The sequence below is a fragment of the Ambystoma mexicanum genome, chromosome 14 (assembly GCF_040938575.1).
Source record: "Ambystoma mexicanum isolate Mex_15411 chromosome 14, UKY_AmexF1_1, whole genome shotgun sequence".
Taxonomy (NCBI): domain Eukaryota; kingdom Metazoa; phylum Chordata; class Amphibia; order Caudata; family Ambystomatidae; genus Ambystoma; species Ambystoma mexicanum.
In genome coordinates this window covers 17,032,025-17,053,093 of record NC_090940.1, presented here as the reverse complement: position 1 = coordinate 17,053,093, position 21,069 = coordinate 17,032,025, and the positions used below count along the sequence as shown (strand labels likewise).

The following is a 21,069-nucleotide window of genomic DNA, read 5'->3' as shown; positions in this document are numbered from 1 at the left end:
TCTGAACCATTGACTTTGGCCCAGATGAATTGCTGGTTGTAGTTTACGGAAACCCTTTGCCTTGCCTATGCTAGTCTTTGTGCTGCTGACTCTTATAACCTTGTCTTTTTACTCCATTGAAAAGTATCTGAAGTGCCATTTTGCTCCCACTTCAGGGGAGCTGGGCGTGTTCAGTAACTTAATGGTTGTGTATTTGTAGTATATTAGTGTGTGATATCGAGCTGCTCTTGCTAGTGTAATGTTTTCAAACTGAGTGTGTAAATAAATGTATATTCTTTTACCAAGAAACCTTGAGTCAGTGTTTGCTTGAATCATAGTAATTGCTGTCCTTTGTGTAACTTGTTCTACTGCTCACTTTACTCTTGAGATAAGTCTGGCTGCTCAGCCATCGCTACCACTTTACTGTGTAGTACAGGCGTATACCAAAGGTGACAGTGTACTGACACTTGTCTTCATTGCATGTAGTGTTCCCCAAGGGTAGTGCATGTGATTCTGCCTAACATGGTGTTATGAAGCTTTTATACTGCGCCAATCCCCACCGTCATACGTGGAAATGAGGCCGCCTTCCACCCACTGTCCACCTGACTTAACTGCGGGAGTGAGTGCAGTCTAAGAACAATGCTTATGGGACTCCGGGACGAACATGCACGCCCTTAACACTTAATCTGGGTCCCCTGCTCCTTCACCCCATACTGAATGTAAAGCGCTCCCCGGCTTCTAAGCGCTAGATCCGCGCTTTATAAACACCCCAAATGAACCTCCTGGACAGGTTGGCAAGATGTTTATGCTGCCTTGAGGGGGTTTCTAGGCACTGAAAAATGTGTAGTGCATATCCAAGCTTGGACTGAAACCTCTCTCTGAAGGGCTGTTGGGCCGTGGGGGCAATTTTGGAAGCTTTTCTCCAAACAGCATGTACCTAGCTCCCGTAAAGCATCAGGGCGCTTTAAAGGTAGCAGGCAATTCTGCAGAAGCATGTGTAACACGAGTGCTGTCCGCGGAGCAGTCTGGATTAGCACTCGGTGAGCAATTAACTCCAGGCTTCATGGAAACACAATGGTATGGCGGCTAAAATGACACTATTGTTGGTCAATTGGCGAAGCCGGGATTTGAACCTAGGATGGTGGGTCAGGAATGTAGCCACTGGACGGGGCCGCGGCTTTTCTACTGCAGGGTGTCTGACATGTGTTGGGTGTCTATTCAGGAGCCGCACGTGCAGACATCTCGTTCCACCTTTTGACCTTTTCCAGTCACAGGAGAAGCCAAGGGTGTTGCGGGCAGTGCCCCTCGGCCGTGCCAGTCTGGGCGTGTATGAGGGCGTGCGGGGACGCGGGATGCCGCCTCTGAGGTGGTCAGACACACGGGGTGCAGAACAGGCGCAGCCCTCGCCATGTGGCAGTCGGGGGCCAGACGCGCCCCGCCGGCCTCCTGCACTTGTTACCGGTTATGGAGAAAGCCGCCTGCCCCGGGGGAGGGGCGGGGGGGGGGCAAGGTGTTTCTGCGGGCGGCGGGGACTAGGGGCACGCTCGTTTTGATGTTAATGGCGGCTTTTCAGGCCGGCACCCCCGGACATCACACCTGTGGCTGCTTAACTTGTCATCTCGGCTTTAGTCCTGCATTAGTGGCAGAGCAGTCCACTTGCTGCCCCCCCCCCGCACCCCCACCCCACAATCTCCTGCTGGAGGCAGCCCACTCTGCAATACCTATTAGCCGTCTCGCGCTTTCCTCAACAGGCCAATTTAGAGAAAACGTCACTCATACATAAAAAAAGAAGCCGGCGAATAAGCTGCGTGAACAAGGGCACGTTATAGAGTCGCCGTTTCCAAAATCATTACTGCTCTAATGACCTGCTGTTCCAGGATGTGTGCAGCCCGTGCCAAGCCAAGTGTGCTGCGCCTGGAGGTGTGTGGACACGCTGCATTAGCGCTGTGCTGGCAGGGCTCCGCCAGTGGGGCCAGGCCCTTGCGCGCGCGCCCGCTCGCACGCACGCACGCACGCACACAAGAGCAGGAATCGCGCGACTGAGCCCCTAAGGTTCCCAGACTAAGACACACTGCACCGTGCTCTGGGGATGGGGTTGGGGTTAGTGTTGGAAGCCCCCACCTCTCAGGTGGTCAGACACACTGCACCAGGCTCTGGGGGTGGGGTTAGTGTTGGAAGCCCCCTGCCGCTTAGCCTGTCAGACACACTGCACCAGGCTGTGGCGATGGGGGTCGTGTTGGACGCCCCTGCCTCTGAGGTGGTCAGACACACTGCAGCAGGTTCTGGGGATGGAGTTAGTGTTGGCAGCCCCCACCTCTCAGGTGGTCAGACACACTGCACCAGGCTCTGGGGGTGGGGTTAGTGTTGGAAGCCCCCTGCCCCTCAGCCTGTTAGACACACTGCACCAGGCTGTGGCGATGGGGTTCGTGTTGGAAGCCCCTGCCTCTGCATCTGAGGTGGTCAGACACATTGCACCAGGCTGTGGCGATGGGGATCGTGTTGGACGCCCCTGCCTCTGCCTCTGCCTCTGAGGTGGTCAGACACACTGCAGCAGGCTCTGGGGATGGAGTTAGTGTTGGAAGCCCCCACCTCTCAGGTGGTCAGACACACTGCAGCAGGCTCTGGGGATGGGGTTAGTTTTGGAAGCCCCCTGCTGTCAGGTGGTCAGGCGCACTGCACCAGGCTCTGGGGATGGGGGTGGGGTTAGTGTTTGGAAGCCCCCTGCTCTCAGGTGGTCAGACACACTGCACCAGACTCTGGGGATGGGGTGGGGTTAGTGTTGGAAGCCCCCGCCTCTGCAGTGGTCAGACACACTGCACCAGGCTATGGGGATGGGGTGGGGTTAGTGTTGGAAGCCCCCCGCCTCTGCCTTTGAGGTGGTCAGACACACAGCACCAGGCTCTGGGGATGGTGTGGGGTTAGTGTTGGAAGTCCCCCGCCTCTGCCTCTGAGGTTGTCTGACACACAGCACCAGGCTGTGGCGTTGGGGTGGGGTTAGTGTTGGAAGCCCCCCTCCTCTGCCTCTGAGGTGGTCAGACACACTGCACCAGGCTCTGGGGATGGGGGTGGGGTTAGTGTTGGAAGCCCCCGCCTCTGCAGTGGTCAGACACACTGCACCAGGCTCTGGGGATGGGGGTGGGGTTAGTGTTGGAAGCCCCCTGCCTCTGAGGTGTCAGACACACAGCACCAGGTTCTGGGGATGGGGTGGGATTAGTGTTGGAAGCCCCCCGCCTCTGCCTCTGAGGTGGTCAGACACACTGCAGCAGGCTCTGGGTGTGGGGTTAGTGTTGGAAGCCCCTGCCTCTGAGGTGGTCAGACACACTGCACCAGGCTGTGGCGTTGGGGTGGGGTTAGTGTTGGAAGCCCCTGCCTCTGCCTCTGAGGTGTCAGACACACTGCACCAGGCTCTGGGAATGGGGTGGGGTTAGTGTTGGAAGTCCCCCGCCTCTGCCTCTGAGGTGGTCAGACACACAGCACCAGGCTGTGGCGTTGGGGTGGGGTTAGTGTTGGAAGCCCCCTCCTCTGCCTCTGAGGTGGTCAGACACACTGCACTAGGCTCTGGGGATGGGGGTGGGGTTAGTGTTGGAAGCCCCTGCCCCTCAGGTGGTCAGACACACTGCACCAGGCTCTGGAGATGTGGTGGGGTTAGTGTTGGAAGCCCCCCACCTCTGAGGTGGTCAGACACACAGCACCAGGCTCTGGGGATGGGGTGGGGTTAGTGTTGGAAGCCCCTGCCTCTGCCTCTGAGGTGGTCAGACACACTGCACCAGGCTGTGGCGTTGGGGTGGGGTTAGTGTTGGAAGCCCCCTGCTGTCAGGTGGTCAGACGCACTGCACCAGGCTCTGGGGATGGGGTTAGTGTTGGAAGCCCCTTGCCCCTCAGCCTGTCAGACACACTGCACCAAGCTGTGGCGATGGGGTTCGTGTTGGACGCCCCTGCCTCTGCCTCTGAGGTGGTCAGACACACTGCACCAGGCTCTGAGGATGGGGGTGGGGTTAGTGTTGGAAGCCCCTGCTGCTCGGGTGGTCAGACACACTTCACCAGGCTCTGGGGATGGGGTGGGGTTAGTGTTGGAAGCCCCTGCCCCTCAGGTGGTCAGACACACTGCACCAGGCTCTGGGGATGGGGTGGGGTTAGTGTTGGAAGTCCCCCACCTCTGCCTCTGAGGTGTCCAACACACTACACCAGGCTCTGTGAATGGGGTTAGTGTTGGAAGCTCCCTGCCCCTCAGGTGGTCAGACACACTGCACCAGGCTCTGGGGGTGGGGTTAGTGTTGGAAGCCCCCTGCCGCTTAGCCTGTCAGACACACTGCACCAGGCTGTGGCGATGGGGGTCGTGTTGGACGCCCCTGCCTCTGAGGTGGTCAGACACACTGCAGCAGGTTCTGGGGATGGAGTTAGTGTTGGCAGCCCCCACCTCTCAGGTGGTCAGACACACTGCACCAGGCTGTGGCGATGGGGTTCGTGTTGGAAGCCCCTGCCTCTGCATCTGAGGTGGTCAGACACACAGCACCAGGCTGTGGCGTTGGGGTGGGGTTAGTGTTGGAAGCCCCCTCCTCTGCCTCTGAGGTGGTCAGACACACTGCACTAGGCTCTGGGGATGGGGGTGGGGTTAGTGTTGGAAGCCCCTGCCCCTCAGGTGGTCAGACACACTGCACCAGGCTCTGGAGATGTGGTGGGGTTAGTGTTGGAAGCCCCCCACCTCTGAGGTGGTCAGACACACAGCACCAGGCTCTGGGGATGGGGTGGGGTTAGTGTTGGAAGCCCCTGCCTCTGCCTCTGAGGTGGTCAGACACACTGCACCAGGCTGTGGCGTTGGGGTGGGGTTAGTGTTGGAAGCCCCCTGCTGTCAGGTGGTCAGACGCACTGCACCAGGCTCTGGGGATGGGGTTAGTGTTGGAAGCCCCTTGCCCCTCAGCCTGTCAGACACACTGCACCAAGCTGTGGCGATGGGGTTCGTGTTGGACGCCCCTGCCTCTGCCTCTGAGGTGGTCAGACACACTGCACCAGGCTCTGAGGATGGGGGTGGGGTTAGTGTTGGAAGCCCCTGCTGCTCGGGTGGTCAGACACACTGCACCAGGCTCTGGGGATGGGGTGGGGTTAGTGTTGGAAGCCCCTGCCCCTCAGGTGGTCAGACACACTGCACCAGGCTCTGGGGATGGGGTGGGGTTAGTGTTGGAAGTCCCCCACCTCTGCCTCTGAGGTGTCCAACACACTACACCAGGCTCTGTGAATGGGGTTAGTGTTGGAAGCTCCCTGCCCCTCAGGTGGTCAGACACACTGCACCAGGCTCTGGGGATGGGGTGGGGTTAGTGTTGGAAGCCCCTGCCCCTCAGGTGGTCAGACACACTGCACCAGGCTCTGGGGATGGGGTGGGGTTAGTGTTGGAAGTCCCCCGCCTCTGCCCCTCAGGTGGTCAGACACACTGCACCAGGCTCTGGGGATGGGATGGGGTTAGTGTTGGGAGCCCCCCCGCCTCTGCCTCTGAGGTGTCCGACACACTGCACCAGGCTCTGGGAATGGGATTAGTGTTGGAAGCTCCCTGCCCCTCAGGTGGTCAGACACATTGCACCAGGCTCTGGTGATGGGGTGGGGTTAGTGTTGGAAGCCCCTGCCCCTCAGGTGGTCAGACACACTGCACTAGGCTCTGGGGATGGGGGTGGTGTTAGTGTTGGAAGCCCCCCTCCTCTGCCTCTGAGGTGGTCAGACACACTGCACCAGGCTCTGGGGATGGGGTGGGGTTAGTGTTGGAAGCCCCTGCCCCTCAGGTGGTCAGACACACAGCACCAGGCTCTGGGGATGGGGGTGGGGTTAGTGTTGGAAGTCCCCTGCCCCTCAGGTGGTCAGACACACTGCACCAGGCTCTGGAGATGTGGGAGGGTTAGTGTTGGAAGCCCCCCGCCTCTGAGGTGGTCAGACACACAGCACCAGGCTCTGGGGATGGGGTGGGGTTAGTGTTGGAAGCCCCTGCCTCTGCCTCTGAGGTGGTCAGACACACTGCACCAGGCTGTGGCGTTGGGGTGGAGTTAGTGTTGGAAGCCCCCTGCTGTCAGGTGGTCAGACGCACTGCACCAGGCTCTGGGGATGGGGTTAGTGTTGGAAGCCACCTGCCCCTCAGCCTGTCAGACACACTGCACCAAGCTGTGGCGATGGGGTTCGTGTTGGACGCCCCTGCCTCTGCCTCTGAGGTGGTCAGACACACTGCACCAGGCTCTGAGGATGGGGGTGGGGTTAGTGTTGGAAGCCCCTGCCCCTCGGGTGGTCAGACACACTGCACCAGGCTCTGGGGATGGAGTGGGGTTAGTGTTGGAAGCCCCTGCCCCTCAGGTGGTCAGACACACTGCACCAGGCTCTGGGGATGGGGTGGGGTTAGTGTTGGAAGTCCCCCGCCTCTGCCCCTCAGGTGGTCAGACACACTGCACCAGGCTCTGGGGATGGGGTGGGGTTAGTGTTGGAAGTCCCCCGCCTCTGCCCCTCAGGTGGTCAGACACACTGCACTAGGCTCTGGGGATGGGGGTGGTGTTAGTGTTGGAAGCCCCCCTCCTCTGCCTCTGAGGTGGTCAGACACACAGCACCAGGCTCTGGGGATGGGGTGGGGTTAGTGTTGGAAGTCCCCCGCCTCTGCCTCTGAGGTGGTCAGACACACAGCACCAGGCTCTGGGGATGGGGTGGGGTTAGTGTTGGAAGCCCCTGCCCCTCAGGTGGTCAGACACACTGCACCAGGCTCTGGGGATGGGGGTGGGGTTAGTGTTGGAAGTCCCCCGCCTCTGCCTCTGAGGTGTCAGACACACTGCACCAGGCTCTGGGAATGGGGTTAGTGTTGGAACCTCCCTGCTCTCAGGTGTCAGACACACTGCACCAGGCTCTGGGGATGGGGTGGGGTTAGTGTTGGAAGCTCCCTGCTCTCAGGTGTCAGACACACTGCACCAGGCTCTGGGGATGAGGTGGGATTAGTGTTGGAAGCTCCCTGCTCTCAGGTGTCAGACACACTGCACCAGGCTCTGGGGATGGGGTTAGTGTTGGAAGCTCCCTGCTCTCAGGTGTCAGAGACACTGCACCAGGCTCTGGGGATGGGGTGGGGTTAGTGTTGGAAGCTCCCTGCTCTCAGGTGTCAGACACACTGCACCAGGCTCTGGGGATGGGGTGGGGTTAGTGTTGGAATCTCCCTGCTCTCAGGTGTCAGACACACTGCACCAGGCTCTGGGGATGGGGTGGGGTTAGTGTTGGAAGTCCCCCGCCTCTGCCCCTCAGGTGGTCAGACACACTGCACTAGGCTCTGGGGATGGGGGCTGTGTTAGTGTTGGAAGCCCCCCTCCTCTGCCTCTGAGGTGGTCAGACACACAGCACCAGGCTCTGGGGATGGGGTGGGGTTAGTGTTGGAAGTCCCCCGCCTCTGCCTCTGAGGTGGTCAGACACACAGCACCAGGCTCTGGGGATGGGGTGGGGTTAGTGTTGGAAGCTCCCTGCTCTCAGGTGGTCAGACACACTGCACCAGGCTCTGGGGATGGGGGTGGGGTTAGTGTTGGAAGTCCCCCGCCTCTGCCTCTGAGGTGTCAGACACACTGCACCAGGCTCTGGGAATGGGGTTAGTGTTGGAAGCTCCCTGCTCTCAGGTGTCAGACACACTGCACCAGGCTCTGGGAATGGGGTGGGGTTAGTGTTGGAAGCCCCTGCCCCTCAGGTGGTCAGACACACAGCACCAGGCTCTGGGGATGGGGTGGGGTTAGTGTTGGAAGCTCCCTGCTCTCAGGTGTCAGACACACTGCACCAGGCTCTGGGGATGGGGTGGGGTTAGTGTTGGAAGCTCCCTGCTCTCAGGTGTCAGACACACTGCACCAGGCTCTGGAAATGGGGTGGGGTTAGTGTTGGAAGCTCCCTGCTCTCAGGTGGTCAGACACACAGCACCAGGCTCTGGGGATGGGGTGGGGTTAGTGTTGGAAGCTCCCTGCTCTCAGGTGTCAGACACACTGCACCAGGCTCCTGGGATGGGGTTAGTGTTGGAAGCTCCCTGCTCTCAGGTGTCAGACACACTGCACCAGGCTCTGGTGCAGCAATGGTGTTCACGAGAGAAGGCCCTGCTTGTATTAAGTTTTCTGACTGCCCCCTATGTGAGTCTTTGAAGCTGCTCCCCGCTGCCGCCATCTTCTTGTGCCCAGTGCTGGAAATGGAAAAAAACGACTGCGGGAAACCTCCCCTTCTTCCTTCTTGGAGGAGTGGGCGTGGCCCAAGGGCGTGTCCCCAGGCCAGGTCACTTAACACAGTATCTCTTCATAGAAGCCAATTCTGGCAATTTGCATAAAAGCAAAGAGCATTATGGGAACATAAGAATGGTATCACACAAAACACAGGACATGCAGGGCTTTCATTATGCCAATTACTATTTGCACTATTATTGTGCACCCCTAACGCTCACCCTGACTTGAAGAACAACCTCTCCCTTTATGGTGTTGAACAGCCCTAGAGGACGCTGTGGCACCGCCTGTCTAAAAGGGATAGGTAAGAAGAAACTCTCTCTACTGCTACAATGAGTTTACTATTTAGAGCAGTTTTTGCTTATGGCTGTGTAGTTTTAAAAAGTAAAATTGCAGTTTGGGTTTATTGTTCCCGTCCTGCGTTCATTGGTTTGTCGGGCAGTTCACGTGGGACTATATGTCTGAATGACAATTTATTTGTCCTCCGTGAAGTGTGTCTGATCAGCTCAACGATATATTCAATAAAAAAAACATACAATCTAGAGATGATATCGAACGTGAGTCGTCTCACTGTTAAGATGTTGCGTACATTTCTCGCTAAAACAGAATGTTTCTTCTTCCACTGTTGTAAATCCTCAAATTGTCGTTTTTATGAGTTTAAACAGGGTAAGATATAGCACGACTACTGTATCTTAAATAAACTGGTAGTGGTCGGTTTTTTCATTATTCTGTGTGTCCCCCTTATTTAGAAGACATCCAAAATGTCTGGTCGACCGGTTTCAATGACATGTCCTTTCGTGCGTCTCTTCCCTGTAGTGTTTGTAACATAAGAAAGCTCACACTCTTAAATTTGAAACATGTCTTATAGTGATTCAGTAAGAAACCCTTTTGAGCAAATAATGGAAGTTAGACTGCGGTTTTGATTGGTCACAATACTCAACCGAACAAAAAAAAAAGGTTTGGACTGTTTTGCAAATTTGCACAGCTGCAACATGTATGTGAGGGTGTGGGTGCTTCTGTATTCAGTCTCCCTTTCCAAGTCTTCTGAACGCACAGGCATATCTGTTCTGAAGCCGAGTTATCGCACAGACCGGCGGGTTGCTCGTCTGTGCGATAACTCGGGTTCAAAACAAGTGGGTGTATTCTGCGCTAGGCCCTGGGGACAGGGCAGCGCTCGGGCAAGATACGTTTTGCTGGAGCACCGCTCCGTCCTGTTTCCGGCCCATTTCCTGCGATGGTTGTGCCACCCTCTGGGTTTATAGTAATTGCATCAAAAACGATGCATCGACAAAGATGCATCTAAAATAAAAGCATCGACATTTATATTTTACATCAAAAGTACATATCCATCGAAACTTTTCCATCAAATGGATATGTACATTTAAATGTAAAAAATAGCATTTTGATGCTTTTATTTTCTACATTAAAACGTTACATGGAGCTGTCCAGAGCTGACATTTCGGTACTGGCCAGCTCCTTGTAAGGATTATTTTAATATATATATTGGGGGGGTTTCCCTCCCAGCCCCCCAACCCCCACCCCAATCTAACCCTTAATCTAACTCTAGCCCCAATCCTAACCCTAACCTAACCCTTAATCTAACCCCAGCCCCAACCTTAACCCTAATCTAACCCTTAATCTAACCCTAAATCTAACCCTAAATATAACCCTAGCCCCAACCCTAACCCTAATCTAACCCTCAATCTAACCCTTAATCTAACCCTAGCGCCAAACCCTAACCCTAATCTAACCCTCAATCTAACCCTTAATCTAACCCTTAATCTAACCCTAAATCTAACCCTAAATCTAACCCTTAATCTAACCCTAAATCTAACCCTAAATCTAACCCCAGCCGCCACCCAAACACTAACCCTATCCATCAAAATTAACCATCGAAAATGATTCCATGAATATGCTTTTCGATGGAAAGGCAATTCAATGAATACTTTTCGATGGTATGGCTTTCGATGGAAAGACCAGATACCCACCCTCTGGGTAAGTGCTGCGGTGCAGCGAGTGCTCTCACCTTTATCTCTGGGATGAAGCCCTTCACGTTGAAGTAGAAGCCGAAATAGACCATGTTGAAGACCCCATGGCGGCCGAGCGTGGAGGTGAGGCCTTTGTTCAGTCCTCGGAGCCCAAAACCTTCGCTGGTGATGATGTGCTGCGCCTGGGTAAAGGTGGAGTGCCGCTGTACAGAAGAAAAGAGGGTCAGAGCGCGTGCCAAGAGGCAAGGGACGAAATCACTCTATATATTCACTCACTCATGCACCATAAACCAGGGGACTGCAACCTGCGGCTCTGCAGATGCTTTGGACTACGGCGCTCATGATATTTTACCATTGACTATGCTGGCTAGGGCTGATGGGAGATGTAGTCCAACATACTTGAAAAGCCAAATGTTGCAGATCCCTGCCATAGGCTAGGTGCAGACCAGACTAGCTGGTGAACACAAGGTGCAGCAGCAATTAGACCCCAGGCAACAGAGGGCCAGGCGGTGCCCCAAGCACTAGGGGAATGATAGCAAATGCTGTCTAAAAAAAGAATATGCAACCAGGGTCCTATAAGAACAGGTGACTTTTATCAAACTAATAATGCAAACACACTAAGCAAAAACACGACAACGCCAGCCTCCTATACAGGGGAAAACCGGGAATGCAGAGTTAGGATTAAAAAGGGGCACTACTTTGGGTTTGAAGAGAGGGGTGAACAGGCAATTATTTCAGCAGCAGTCTCCCTTCACTGAAGCTGTTTAGAGAGTGGGTTCTTACAAGGCACTAGAGCCCTTCCAGACTGGATGAGGGGGAGAGGGCAGAGACATTTCAATAACTTGAAATACTTCTTCATGTTCTCAGCAGCTTCGGGTGCGGCTTCTAGATACTGTAAAAAGGGGTGGGGGGTTGGCATTTAGACGGCTTGTATAAGTGATTCCCACTGGATCCTGGGTCTCGAGATGGTCCAGCGATGCAGATGGAAACCTGTGAAGAAGCTAGGAGGCGATGAATCGCGATTAGGAGGCGATGAATCGAGTCAGCGTCTTGAATCAGTCAAGTCCGCTCGGAAAGGTCCAAGAATGCAATTAGATTCTTCTATGCCGGTGATGGGTCGCGGTCCAACAGTGGATCAAAAAAGCAGCAAGTGTCAAAGGAAGCTCCAATACCGTGGCCTGAAAAGCACCTCAAAGAGGTAGAGCCAACTCTAAAATGCATGGAAGCCAAAATCAGGGTCTAATGCGGTTTCTTAATTTCTGGGTGCTGGGGACGCGTCCAGGGTCCCCGCCCACAAGCTAAGTCCTATCTTCTGTACTTCCCAACCACGAAGATTTGTAGCGAGCACCTCCAGTGTGCAGGTTCCTGGGAACCAGAGGTCTCGGCTGCATGAGGCCTTGGCCAGCAAGTTGGTCATCCCAAATATTCCCTTGGAATGGTTAGGTGGAAAGCCTTGCCACTTCCTTGGAAATCTTGGCTTCACCTCTATGGCAGAGCACTTTGGAGCAGACTGTCCTCCCAACCAGGTTCGAGAGGAATACCCCCTTTTCAAGTGTCCAAGGATGATTCAACTAAGGGCAGCGTTTTCCCTTTTATGTAGGGAAAAGAGCACCATGGATTGGGTCCCTTCTAGCCTTCTGTAAGGAGTCGAGTTCTGGCTGCTGTCTTCAGAGTCTTCTGCCTGGTGATGTCATACCCAAAGCGCTTTGTGTGCAGGAAATGGGTAGGTGGAGCAGAGGTTTGGGAGCATTAGGAAAATCCAAGATGGTGGAACTGTTGTTTAACTGGAAAGTCTTTGCCTGGGTAACTTTAACCCGCCCCATTCTCTGCCTGCCTACATCAGAGGGCCACTGCTAATATCACCATGCTATACATTCTCGTGGTGTAGTAGAGCATGCCCTTTGAAGCACTAGGCCTCTCTCCATGCACCCTGGAGGGCAATTCTGGTCTCCCTGGAAGGTCACAAGCCTGTTCCAGGGAAGACAAAGGCTTTTGCTGTGTCCCAGTCCAAATGGTTTGTTTTGGACGATACTCAGTCCCAGACAGTAAAAATACAGTAGCCCTGACCATGAGTGTCACAAGTAATAGAAGTTGATAATAACATAACATTAATGGGTTTTTGGCCAGTATAATTGCAAAGTCCCAGAGACCACCCTGTCAAAAAACAGACATGGCTTACAGTTAGGTTTGCAATTGCCACCAGGTGGGGGGAGCACACAGTAATATCATTTAATTCAGGCTAAGATGATCTAGGTATAATGGACATGGCACTACTCTGGATTAAATAATTCCTAGCAAACAGAACAAACTGTCTGGATAAAACCCTTCAAATCTACTCCACGAGTTAACAACTGTAGCGAACCACAAGCATCCTCACTATCACCACTGTACTTCAACATCTACCAGATGCTGATAAATTAAGAGTTTCAAAAAATACAACCTTACGTACTACAACTACACAAACACTCAAATCTACAAAATCGAAAACACACAAGCAGATCACTCAACTCTAGGAGAATGTCTACAAGAAATCACTGACTGGATGAACGCCAACAACCTTAAAAATCAACCCAGGAAAGACAGAAATCATGATTATATCTAAAAACCAAGAGAACAACACCTACATTCCGTGGCCGATAGAATTTTGAACCGCACCCACACCATCAAAGGTAGGCAAAAACCTGGGAGTCCTAATGGACAACACACTAACCTTACAACCACAAGTAAATGCGATAATTAAGAAATGCTTCCCCCTCCTCCTTCACTCAACACAAAGAATCCTACCTTTCCTGTCCTTCACCCACAAAACATTGACAATCGTCGCCCTCATCATGTCAAGAATTGACTACGCAAACAGCCTCTACCTTGGGATGCCAGAATACCTCCTGAAGAAACTACAACGCATCAAAAATGCAGCAACCAGACTCCTCCTCAAAATATCTAGAAGAGATCACATCACCCCAGCGCTAAAAATGTTACACTGGCTTCCAATCAAACAATGTATCACGTTCAAAACAATGTGTATAACACATAGGGCAATCAGCAGACAGGGAGCAGGATTCCTACAAAAGAAAATAATCTACAAGCCAGCGAGACTCCTCAGATCAAGCAATGAAATCTGCATGGAACCAAAGCCATACGCCAAGAAAAAACTAGGGGGTTCCTCTTTCTCCTGCCTGGTGGCAAAAATCTGGAACAACCTCCCGAAAGGAATAATACCATAGACCACCTAAAATTCAGAAAACGACTAAAAATCTGGCACTTCAACACCTTGGAACCAGAGCGAAACAACAAACAATCAAACAGAAAAGACAAAAGAACAGGCTGACGGAATCGAGGACGGCACAGACAACACCTAAAACTTAGGGAAACCCCGACAAAAACAAGAGAGACAATGCTAGGTGGAACCGACTACGAACCCTATCAGGACAGAACACTAGCAAACAAACCTACACAAAAGGCAGAACTACCAATCTTACCCACTCAGACAGGGCGTTTGGAACGGGCGTAGGTCACAAGTAGATAGATCCGAAAGGACTAGTTTGCACCAACCACAAACTGGGATGTTGGAGCCGACCAACTTCTAGATAGAAATGCAAAGACTAGCTAACTTAACATAATGACAGAGAGGTGAGAGGCAGCCTCATCATGCGGAAATAGATCACTGAAAGGAAGACAACCTTGTCTAAATCCCGAAAGACACACAATAGGAGTGTGCATTTCTCGGGACAACAATGCTACTAACCAACCCTACGAAAACCTCTTAAACCATCACCCCTCTTCACACACCTCTCACACCCTAACTAAACACGACCACACCTCTTAAACCAAAGTAACCCACATGCACTTCACCACACCGCAACAATAAACATACCACACAGACCATCACACAACAGCACACAACGGACTCGGACCATATACTGCACCAAAAAGCTCTGCGAACTGTATTAAACAAATTGAAGCTGCCAACAGTACATCACTGCTCCCTTTCTCCTTTACAAACTTTGCCCCACTGACACGCCCTAACCTACCCCCCTTGTGTTTCAGATCCACCAGAGCGCCAGGAGACCACTACGGTGGTGATAGTGCGCGGTACAAATATCCTTTAATATGAACATGATTAAAGGCAGACTTGACCTGCTCAACTTTTGATTCCAACACTTGCTGGCAGGAATGTACATGACACTTTGTGACAACAATGTTGTCAAACCACAAAGCAGCTGCTGAGATGAACCAGTAGACAAGTTCACCAAAGTCCCTTGTGTGCACTGAGCTTTTCTGCATAGAGCATTGTGACAAGGAGGACCCGTTTAGCAGTCCTTCACTTTAAGAGCAAGAGCTATTCACATCATTTAAATAAAAGTCAAAAGAGCTCAGGCTATTCCGCCCACACAGACAGCCCTCTGTCAAAATGGGCCACCGCGTTAGGGGGCCCTTTGAAGACGCCCAAAGGGGTGCCAACAAAATCTGAGGGCCCCAGTCTTGCACTCAATGCACTATAGAAGCAGCTACTGTTACGATGCTCAGAAGATGGAGTAGGGCAAAGCGCCACCGGAGCACTGGACTCCACAGGTATGTCAAGGCCACCCGACCAAGGCTTGAAGGAAGACCTATGTTCAAAATTTGAATTTATAAAGCTTCCACTTCAAAAACTCAAGAGCATTTAATCCATGTTAAGGGAGTGCCCAAGGAGGAACACGAGCAAAGCAAAGGGACCTGGACAGACGTTTGCCAGGGACACAGTGCCCCTGAGGATGAAGAGGGGCGAAAGAACAGGCATCACAATCCCTTCCTTTGGGAAAGACACCACCAGGCTGGCAGGAAGTTCACCGGGACTCATGACTAAGCGCCCCTTGAGCGGGTATTCTGTAACATGGCATGGGCCAAGATGCAAACATGGGGGACAATCTTCAATGTAATCATGAGCAATCCGAACTGAAGTGCCACAAAAGAAATACAAAATTCAAGAAATTCAAATGGGGTTTCGAAGGTCACCATAGCAAGGGCCAACTAGGAGAGAACGAGGGGACAGAGAACACCAGAAAATCTGGGACTTTGGAGGCAAGGACTGTGAATAGAGAAAGAGGGGACAGAGAACACAAGAGAATTGGGGACTTTTTTAATTGAATTGAATTGATTGTTTATTTATATAGCGCCTATACACAATGTGTTTCAAAGCGCTTCAAGGAGGGAGGGAACGTGGGAAAATAAATTCTTAAAGTCCTTGAAACAATATAGAATGTGAAAAATAACTATCGTAATAGGCCTGGCGACATTTCAGATAGTGCAAGTGCATGGAACAGATAAGGCAAAGAGGGAAGGGAAAAGAAGGAGAACAGAACAAGCAGTAACATTACTATGCCTGATGACAATTGATGTAGTGCATGAAGTATACAGGGGGGGGGGGCGTTTTGGAGTGAGGGAGAAGGAGAGGAACAAAACAAGCTACTGTCAAAATAGGTCAGATACAAATTTTATAGAGCGGGGGGGGGCGGTCGGAGAAGACAAGAGGGAAGGAGAGGAGACAGATAAGCTGCTATCAAAAGTCACGGGACAAATGATAAGAGTAAGTGCACAGGACAATGAACGATGGTGGTGGGGAGGGGAGGGGAGGGCAGGGAGGCTGCGAAGCCAGGCAGCTATGATTACTATGACTGACAGCAATTGGGATAGTGCCAGGCTTAACAGGAAAAGGAAAAAGGAAAAGGGGGGGCATAGGGGTGGGGGGGCAAGGTGGCTGCAAAAGACAGGCAGCTATGGATTTACGATACCTTACGGCAGTTGAGGTAGTGCCGGAAGTTAACAAGGAGGCGGCAAGGGGGGAGGAGGGAAGAGTAGGAGAGGAGGGAGAATAGAGTGGGGTGAAGAATAGGAAGGAGGCAAAAGAAGAGGGATTCATGGAGGACAGACAGGCAGTTCACGGGGGGCATCAGGGGCACACAGACACTCAGAGGGGCAAGGGGGCACAGACACTCATGAGGGCACGGGGGGCACATAGACACTCACATGGTGTAAGGGGGCACACAGACACTCACAAGGGGTAAGGGGCACACAGACACTCACGGGGGGCAAGGGGGGCAGACAGATACTCACGAGGGGCATAGGGGCACACAGAACTCACAGGGGTTAAGGGGGTCACACAGACACTCACGAGGGGCATGTGAGCACACAGACCTCACGGGGGTAAGGGGGAGCACACAGACACAAGGGGTATGAGGGCGCACAGACACTCATGGGGGCAAGGGGGCACACAGACACTCACGAGGGGCATGGGTTCACATAGACACTCACGGGGGTAAGGGGGGCACACAGACACTCACAAGAGGTAAGTGGGCACACAGACACTCATGGGGTGCGAGGGGGCAAACAGACACACACGGGGGCACACAGATACTCAGAGGGGCAAGGGGGCACAGACACTCATGAGGGGCATGGGGGGCACATAGACACTCACGGGGTGTAAGGGGGCTCACAGACACTCACAAGGGGTAAGGGGCACACAGACACTCATGGGGGGCAAGGAGGGCACACAGATACTCACGAGGGGCATAGGGGCACACAGAACTCACAGGGGGTAAGGGGGCACACAGACACTCACGAGGGGCATGGGTGCACACAGACACTCACGGGGTAAGGGGGGCACACAGACACTCACAAGAGGTAAGTGGGCACAGACACTCACGAGGGCTATGGGGGCACACAGACCTCACGGGTGTAAGGGGGGGCACACAGACACAAGGGGTATGGGGTGCACAGACACTCATGGGGTAAGGGGGCACACAGACACTCACGAGGGGCATGGGTGCACACAGACACTCACGGGGGTAAGGGGGACACACAGACACTCACAAGAGGTAAGTGGGCACACAGACACTCATGGGGGCAAGGAGGGCAAACAGATACTCACGAGGGGCATAGGGGGCACACAGACACTCAGAGGGGGTAAGGGGGCACACAGACACTCCGAGGGGCATGGGTGCACACAGACACTCACGGGGTAAGGGGGGCACACAGACACTCACAAGAGGTAAGTGGGCACACAGACACTCACAAGGGCTATGGGGGCACACAGACACTCATGGGGGGCAAGGGGGCACACACACTCACGAGGGGCATGGGGGCACACAGGTACTCACACGGGGCATGGGGGCAACACAGGTACTCACAAGGGGCATGGGGCACACAGACACTCATGGGGTGCAAGGGGGGCAAACAGACACTCACGGGGGTATGGGGGCACACAGACACTCAGAGGGGCAAGGGGGCACAGACACTCATGAGGGGCATGGGGGCACATAGACACTCACAAGGGGTAAGTGGCACACAGACATTCACAGGGGGCAAGGGGGGCAGACAGATACTCACGAGGGGCATAGGGGCACACAGAACTCACAGGGGTTAAGGGGGTCACACAGACACTCACGAGGGGCATGGTGGGCACACAGACCTCATGGGGGTAAGGGGGGCACACAGACACAAGGGGCATGGGGGGCACACAGACACTCATGGGGGCAAGGGGGAACAGACATGCACGAGGGGCATGGGGGGCACACAGGCACTCACAAGGGGCATGGGGGCACACTGACACTCACAAGGGGCATGGGGGCGCATAGACACTCACGGGGTGCAAGGGGGCACACAGACACTCACGGGGACATAGGGGCACACAGACATTCAGGGGGGAAAGGGGAGCACACAGACACTCACAGGGCAAGCGATCCGGCATACCGTGGTGACAGTGGTAGACAGGGCCTTTGTTGTGGGCCTTAGGTGGTGCGGCCGGCTCCTGCCTCCCGGTTGCAGCCATTGGCTAAAGGGGCCAATTGCAACCCATGGGAGAGGGGGCAGGGGATGGCCCACAAAGCAGGAAACAATTCACATATTTTTCAGAGTAGCAAAAAATGAACGAACGGCCATCTTGGAGGGCCTTGGTAAGGTGGCATTTAGCAGGGAAACACATGAAACAAAAGGTGCATGCATCAACAAGAGAGAGGGACGCATCATGCTGGACTTTGGAGGCAGTCATAGCAAGGACAGTGAAGAGAGAAAGAGGGGACAGACAGCAGAAGAGAATCAGGGACTTTGGAGGAAGTCATAGCAAGGGCAGCGAGGAGAGAAAGAGGGGACAGAGCAGACAAGAGAATCAGGGACTTCGAAGGTACTCATAACAAGGGCCAACTAGAATAGAAAGAGCGGACAGATAACACAAGAGATTAGGGGACTTTGGAGGCAGTCATAGCAAGGACAGTGAAGAGAGAAAGAGGGGACAGACAGCAGAAGAGAATCGGGGACTTTGGAGGAAGTCATAGCAAGGGCAGCGAGGAGAGAAAGAGGGGACAGAGCAGACAAGAGAATCAGGGACTTCGAAGGTACTCATAACAAGGGCCAACTAGAATAGAAAGAGCGGACAGATAACACAAGAGATTAGGGGACTTTGGAGGCAGTCATAGCAAGGGCAGTGAAGAGAGAAAGGGGGACAGAGAACACAAGAGAATCGGGGACTTTGGCGGCAGTCATAGCAAGGACAGTGAAGAGAGAACGAGATGACAGAGAAAACAGAGAGAATCAGGGACTTTGGAGGCAGTCATAGCAAGGGCAGCGAGGAGAGAAAGAGGGGACAGAGAACACAAGAGAATCAGGGACTTTGGAGGCAGTCCTAGCAAGGACATCGAAGAGAGAAATAGGAGACAGAGCGCACAAGAGAATCAGGGACTTTGGAGGCAGTCCTAGCAAGGGCAGTGAAGAGAGAAAGAGGGGACAGAGAACACAAGAGAATCAGGGACTTTGGAGGCAGTCCTAGCAAGGACATCGAAGAGAGAAATAGGAGACAGAGCGCACAAGAGAATCAGGGACTTTGGAGGCAGTCCTAGCAAGGACATCGAAGAGAGAAAGAGGAGACAGAGCGCACAAGAGAATCGGGGACTTTGGAGGCAGTCATAGCAAGAGCAGTGAAGAGAGAAAGAGGGGACAGAGAACACAAGAGAATCAGGGACTTTGGAGGAAGTCATAACAAGGGCAGCAAAGAGAGAAAGAGGTGACAGAGAAAACCGAAGAGAATCGTCGACTTTGGAGGCTGTCATAGGAAGGGCAGTGAAGAGAGAAAGAGGGGACAGAGCGGACAAGAGAATCAGGGACTTCGAAGGTACTCATAACAAGGGCCAACTAGAAGAGAAAGAGCGGACAGATAACACAAGAGATTAGGGGACTTTGGAGGCAGTCATAGCAAGGACTGCAAAGAGAAAAAGAGGGGATAGAGAACGCAAGAGAATCGGGGACTTTGGAGGCAGTTATAGCAAGGGCAGTGAAGAGAGAAAGGGGGACAGAGAACACAAGAGAATCAGGGACTTTGGAGGCAGTCATAACAAGGGCAGGAAAGAAAAAGAGGGGACAGAGAAAACAGAAAAGAATCAGCGACTTTGGAGGCAGTCATAGCAAGGGCAGTGAAGAGAGAAAGAGGAGACAGAGCGCACAAGAGAATCAGGGACTTTGGAGGCAGTCCTAGCAAGGACATCGAAGAGAGAAAGAGGAGACAGAGCGCACAAGAGAATCAGGGACTTTGGAGGCAGTCATAGCAAGGACAGTGAAGAGAGAAAGAGGGGACAGAGAACAGAAGAGAATCAGGGACTTTGGCGGCAGTCATAGCAAGGACAGTGAAGAGAGAACGAGATGACAGGGAAAACAGAGAGAATCAGGGACTTTGGAGGCAGTCATAGCAAGGGCAGCGAGGAGAGAAAGAGGGGACAGAGAACACAAGAGAATCGGGGACTTTGGAGGCAGTTATAGCAAGGACAGCGAAGAGAGAAAGAGGGAACAGAGAAAACAGAGAGAATCGGGGACTGTGGAGACCGTCATAGCAAGGACAGTGAAGAGAGAAAGAGGGAACAGAGAAAACAGAGAGAATCGGGGACTGTGGAGACCGTCATAGCAAGGACAGTGAAGAGAGAAAGAGAGAACAGAGAGAATCGGGGACTGTGGAGGCAGTCATAGCAAGGGCAGCGAGGAGAGGGAGAAATGTAGAAACCGAGCAAGGAGCAGAAAGCTGGGTGTCCCACAGAGATGATGGCCCCAGCTGTGCATAGAATGAGGACCCCTTTGGGGTGAAAGAGGGCAACACTGTGGAGAATAGGGACACCAGCGCTCCGACACCCAAAGGAAAATGCGGTGCATGAACCACCCTTTACCTCCTCCCCACTCACTGGCGGGGCTGGGGGTTTGGTTGTGCTACTTGGGAAGGGTGCCTGCTTCAGCCTGAGCCACCCCACCCCCTCCCCCCACCCAGTCAGAGCTTCCGCTGGCAGAAACCTAAGGTTCGAGAATTCCATACCTGCTTCATAAGCAAATGCACCATGAAAAGGCAAAACAGGTGTCCGCCTGGGTGGGCGGGGGAGCTGGGGGGCGGGGGGGGGAGAGCTCAGAAAAGAGGCTTCATTTTACTAAAGTCATTTGCTTGCTGGGTTTCGACTTCCCAGAGTGAGGCGGAGAGTGGCCCTCAATGGGCCGTGACATTCCTTTCCAGGAGAGTGCCGAGGGAAGGCGGGAAAGAGAAAAGGAAGAGATACACGAGAGGGGGCGGAGGGGTGGGCAGAGGCCAAGAGAGCATAAGGAAGGGGTAGAGGGGGAAAGAGGGACGAAGGGATATCAGGCAGGAAGAGGGGAGGACAGAGTCCAAGAGGGAAAGGGAAGCAGGGAGGAAAAGTGGAAAGAGGGAAAAAGAGATATGAGGAAGGAAGAGGAGGGGAGGACAGAGGCCAAGAGGGGAAAAAGAAGGGGGTAGGAAAAGAGGGAAGAAGAGATATTTGGGAAGAAGAGATATGAGGGAAGAAGAGATATTTGGGAAGAAGAGATATGAGGGGAAAAGAGGAGGAGTGGACAGAGGCCAAGAGTGGAAAAAGAAGGGGGGAGAAACATTG

General features: G+C 53.3%; 1 protein-coding gene across 5 annotated transcripts in view; it reads right to left on the bottom strand.

The window, feature by feature from the left end:
- The window catches only part of SLC25A21 (solute carrier family 25 member 21), a 991,659-nt gene that overhangs the window by 57,775 nt on the left and 912,815 nt on the right, over positions 1-21,069 (bottom strand). For all 5 annotated transcript variants that reach the window (XM_069638415.1, XM_069638416.1, XM_069638417.1 and 2 more), the window contains one exon: positions 10,198-10,362. In XM_069638415.1, the coding sequence (XP_069494516.1) occupies positions 10,198-10,362 (165 nt within the window). The remainder of the gene's footprint in view (positions 1-10,197; positions 10,363-21,069) is intronic.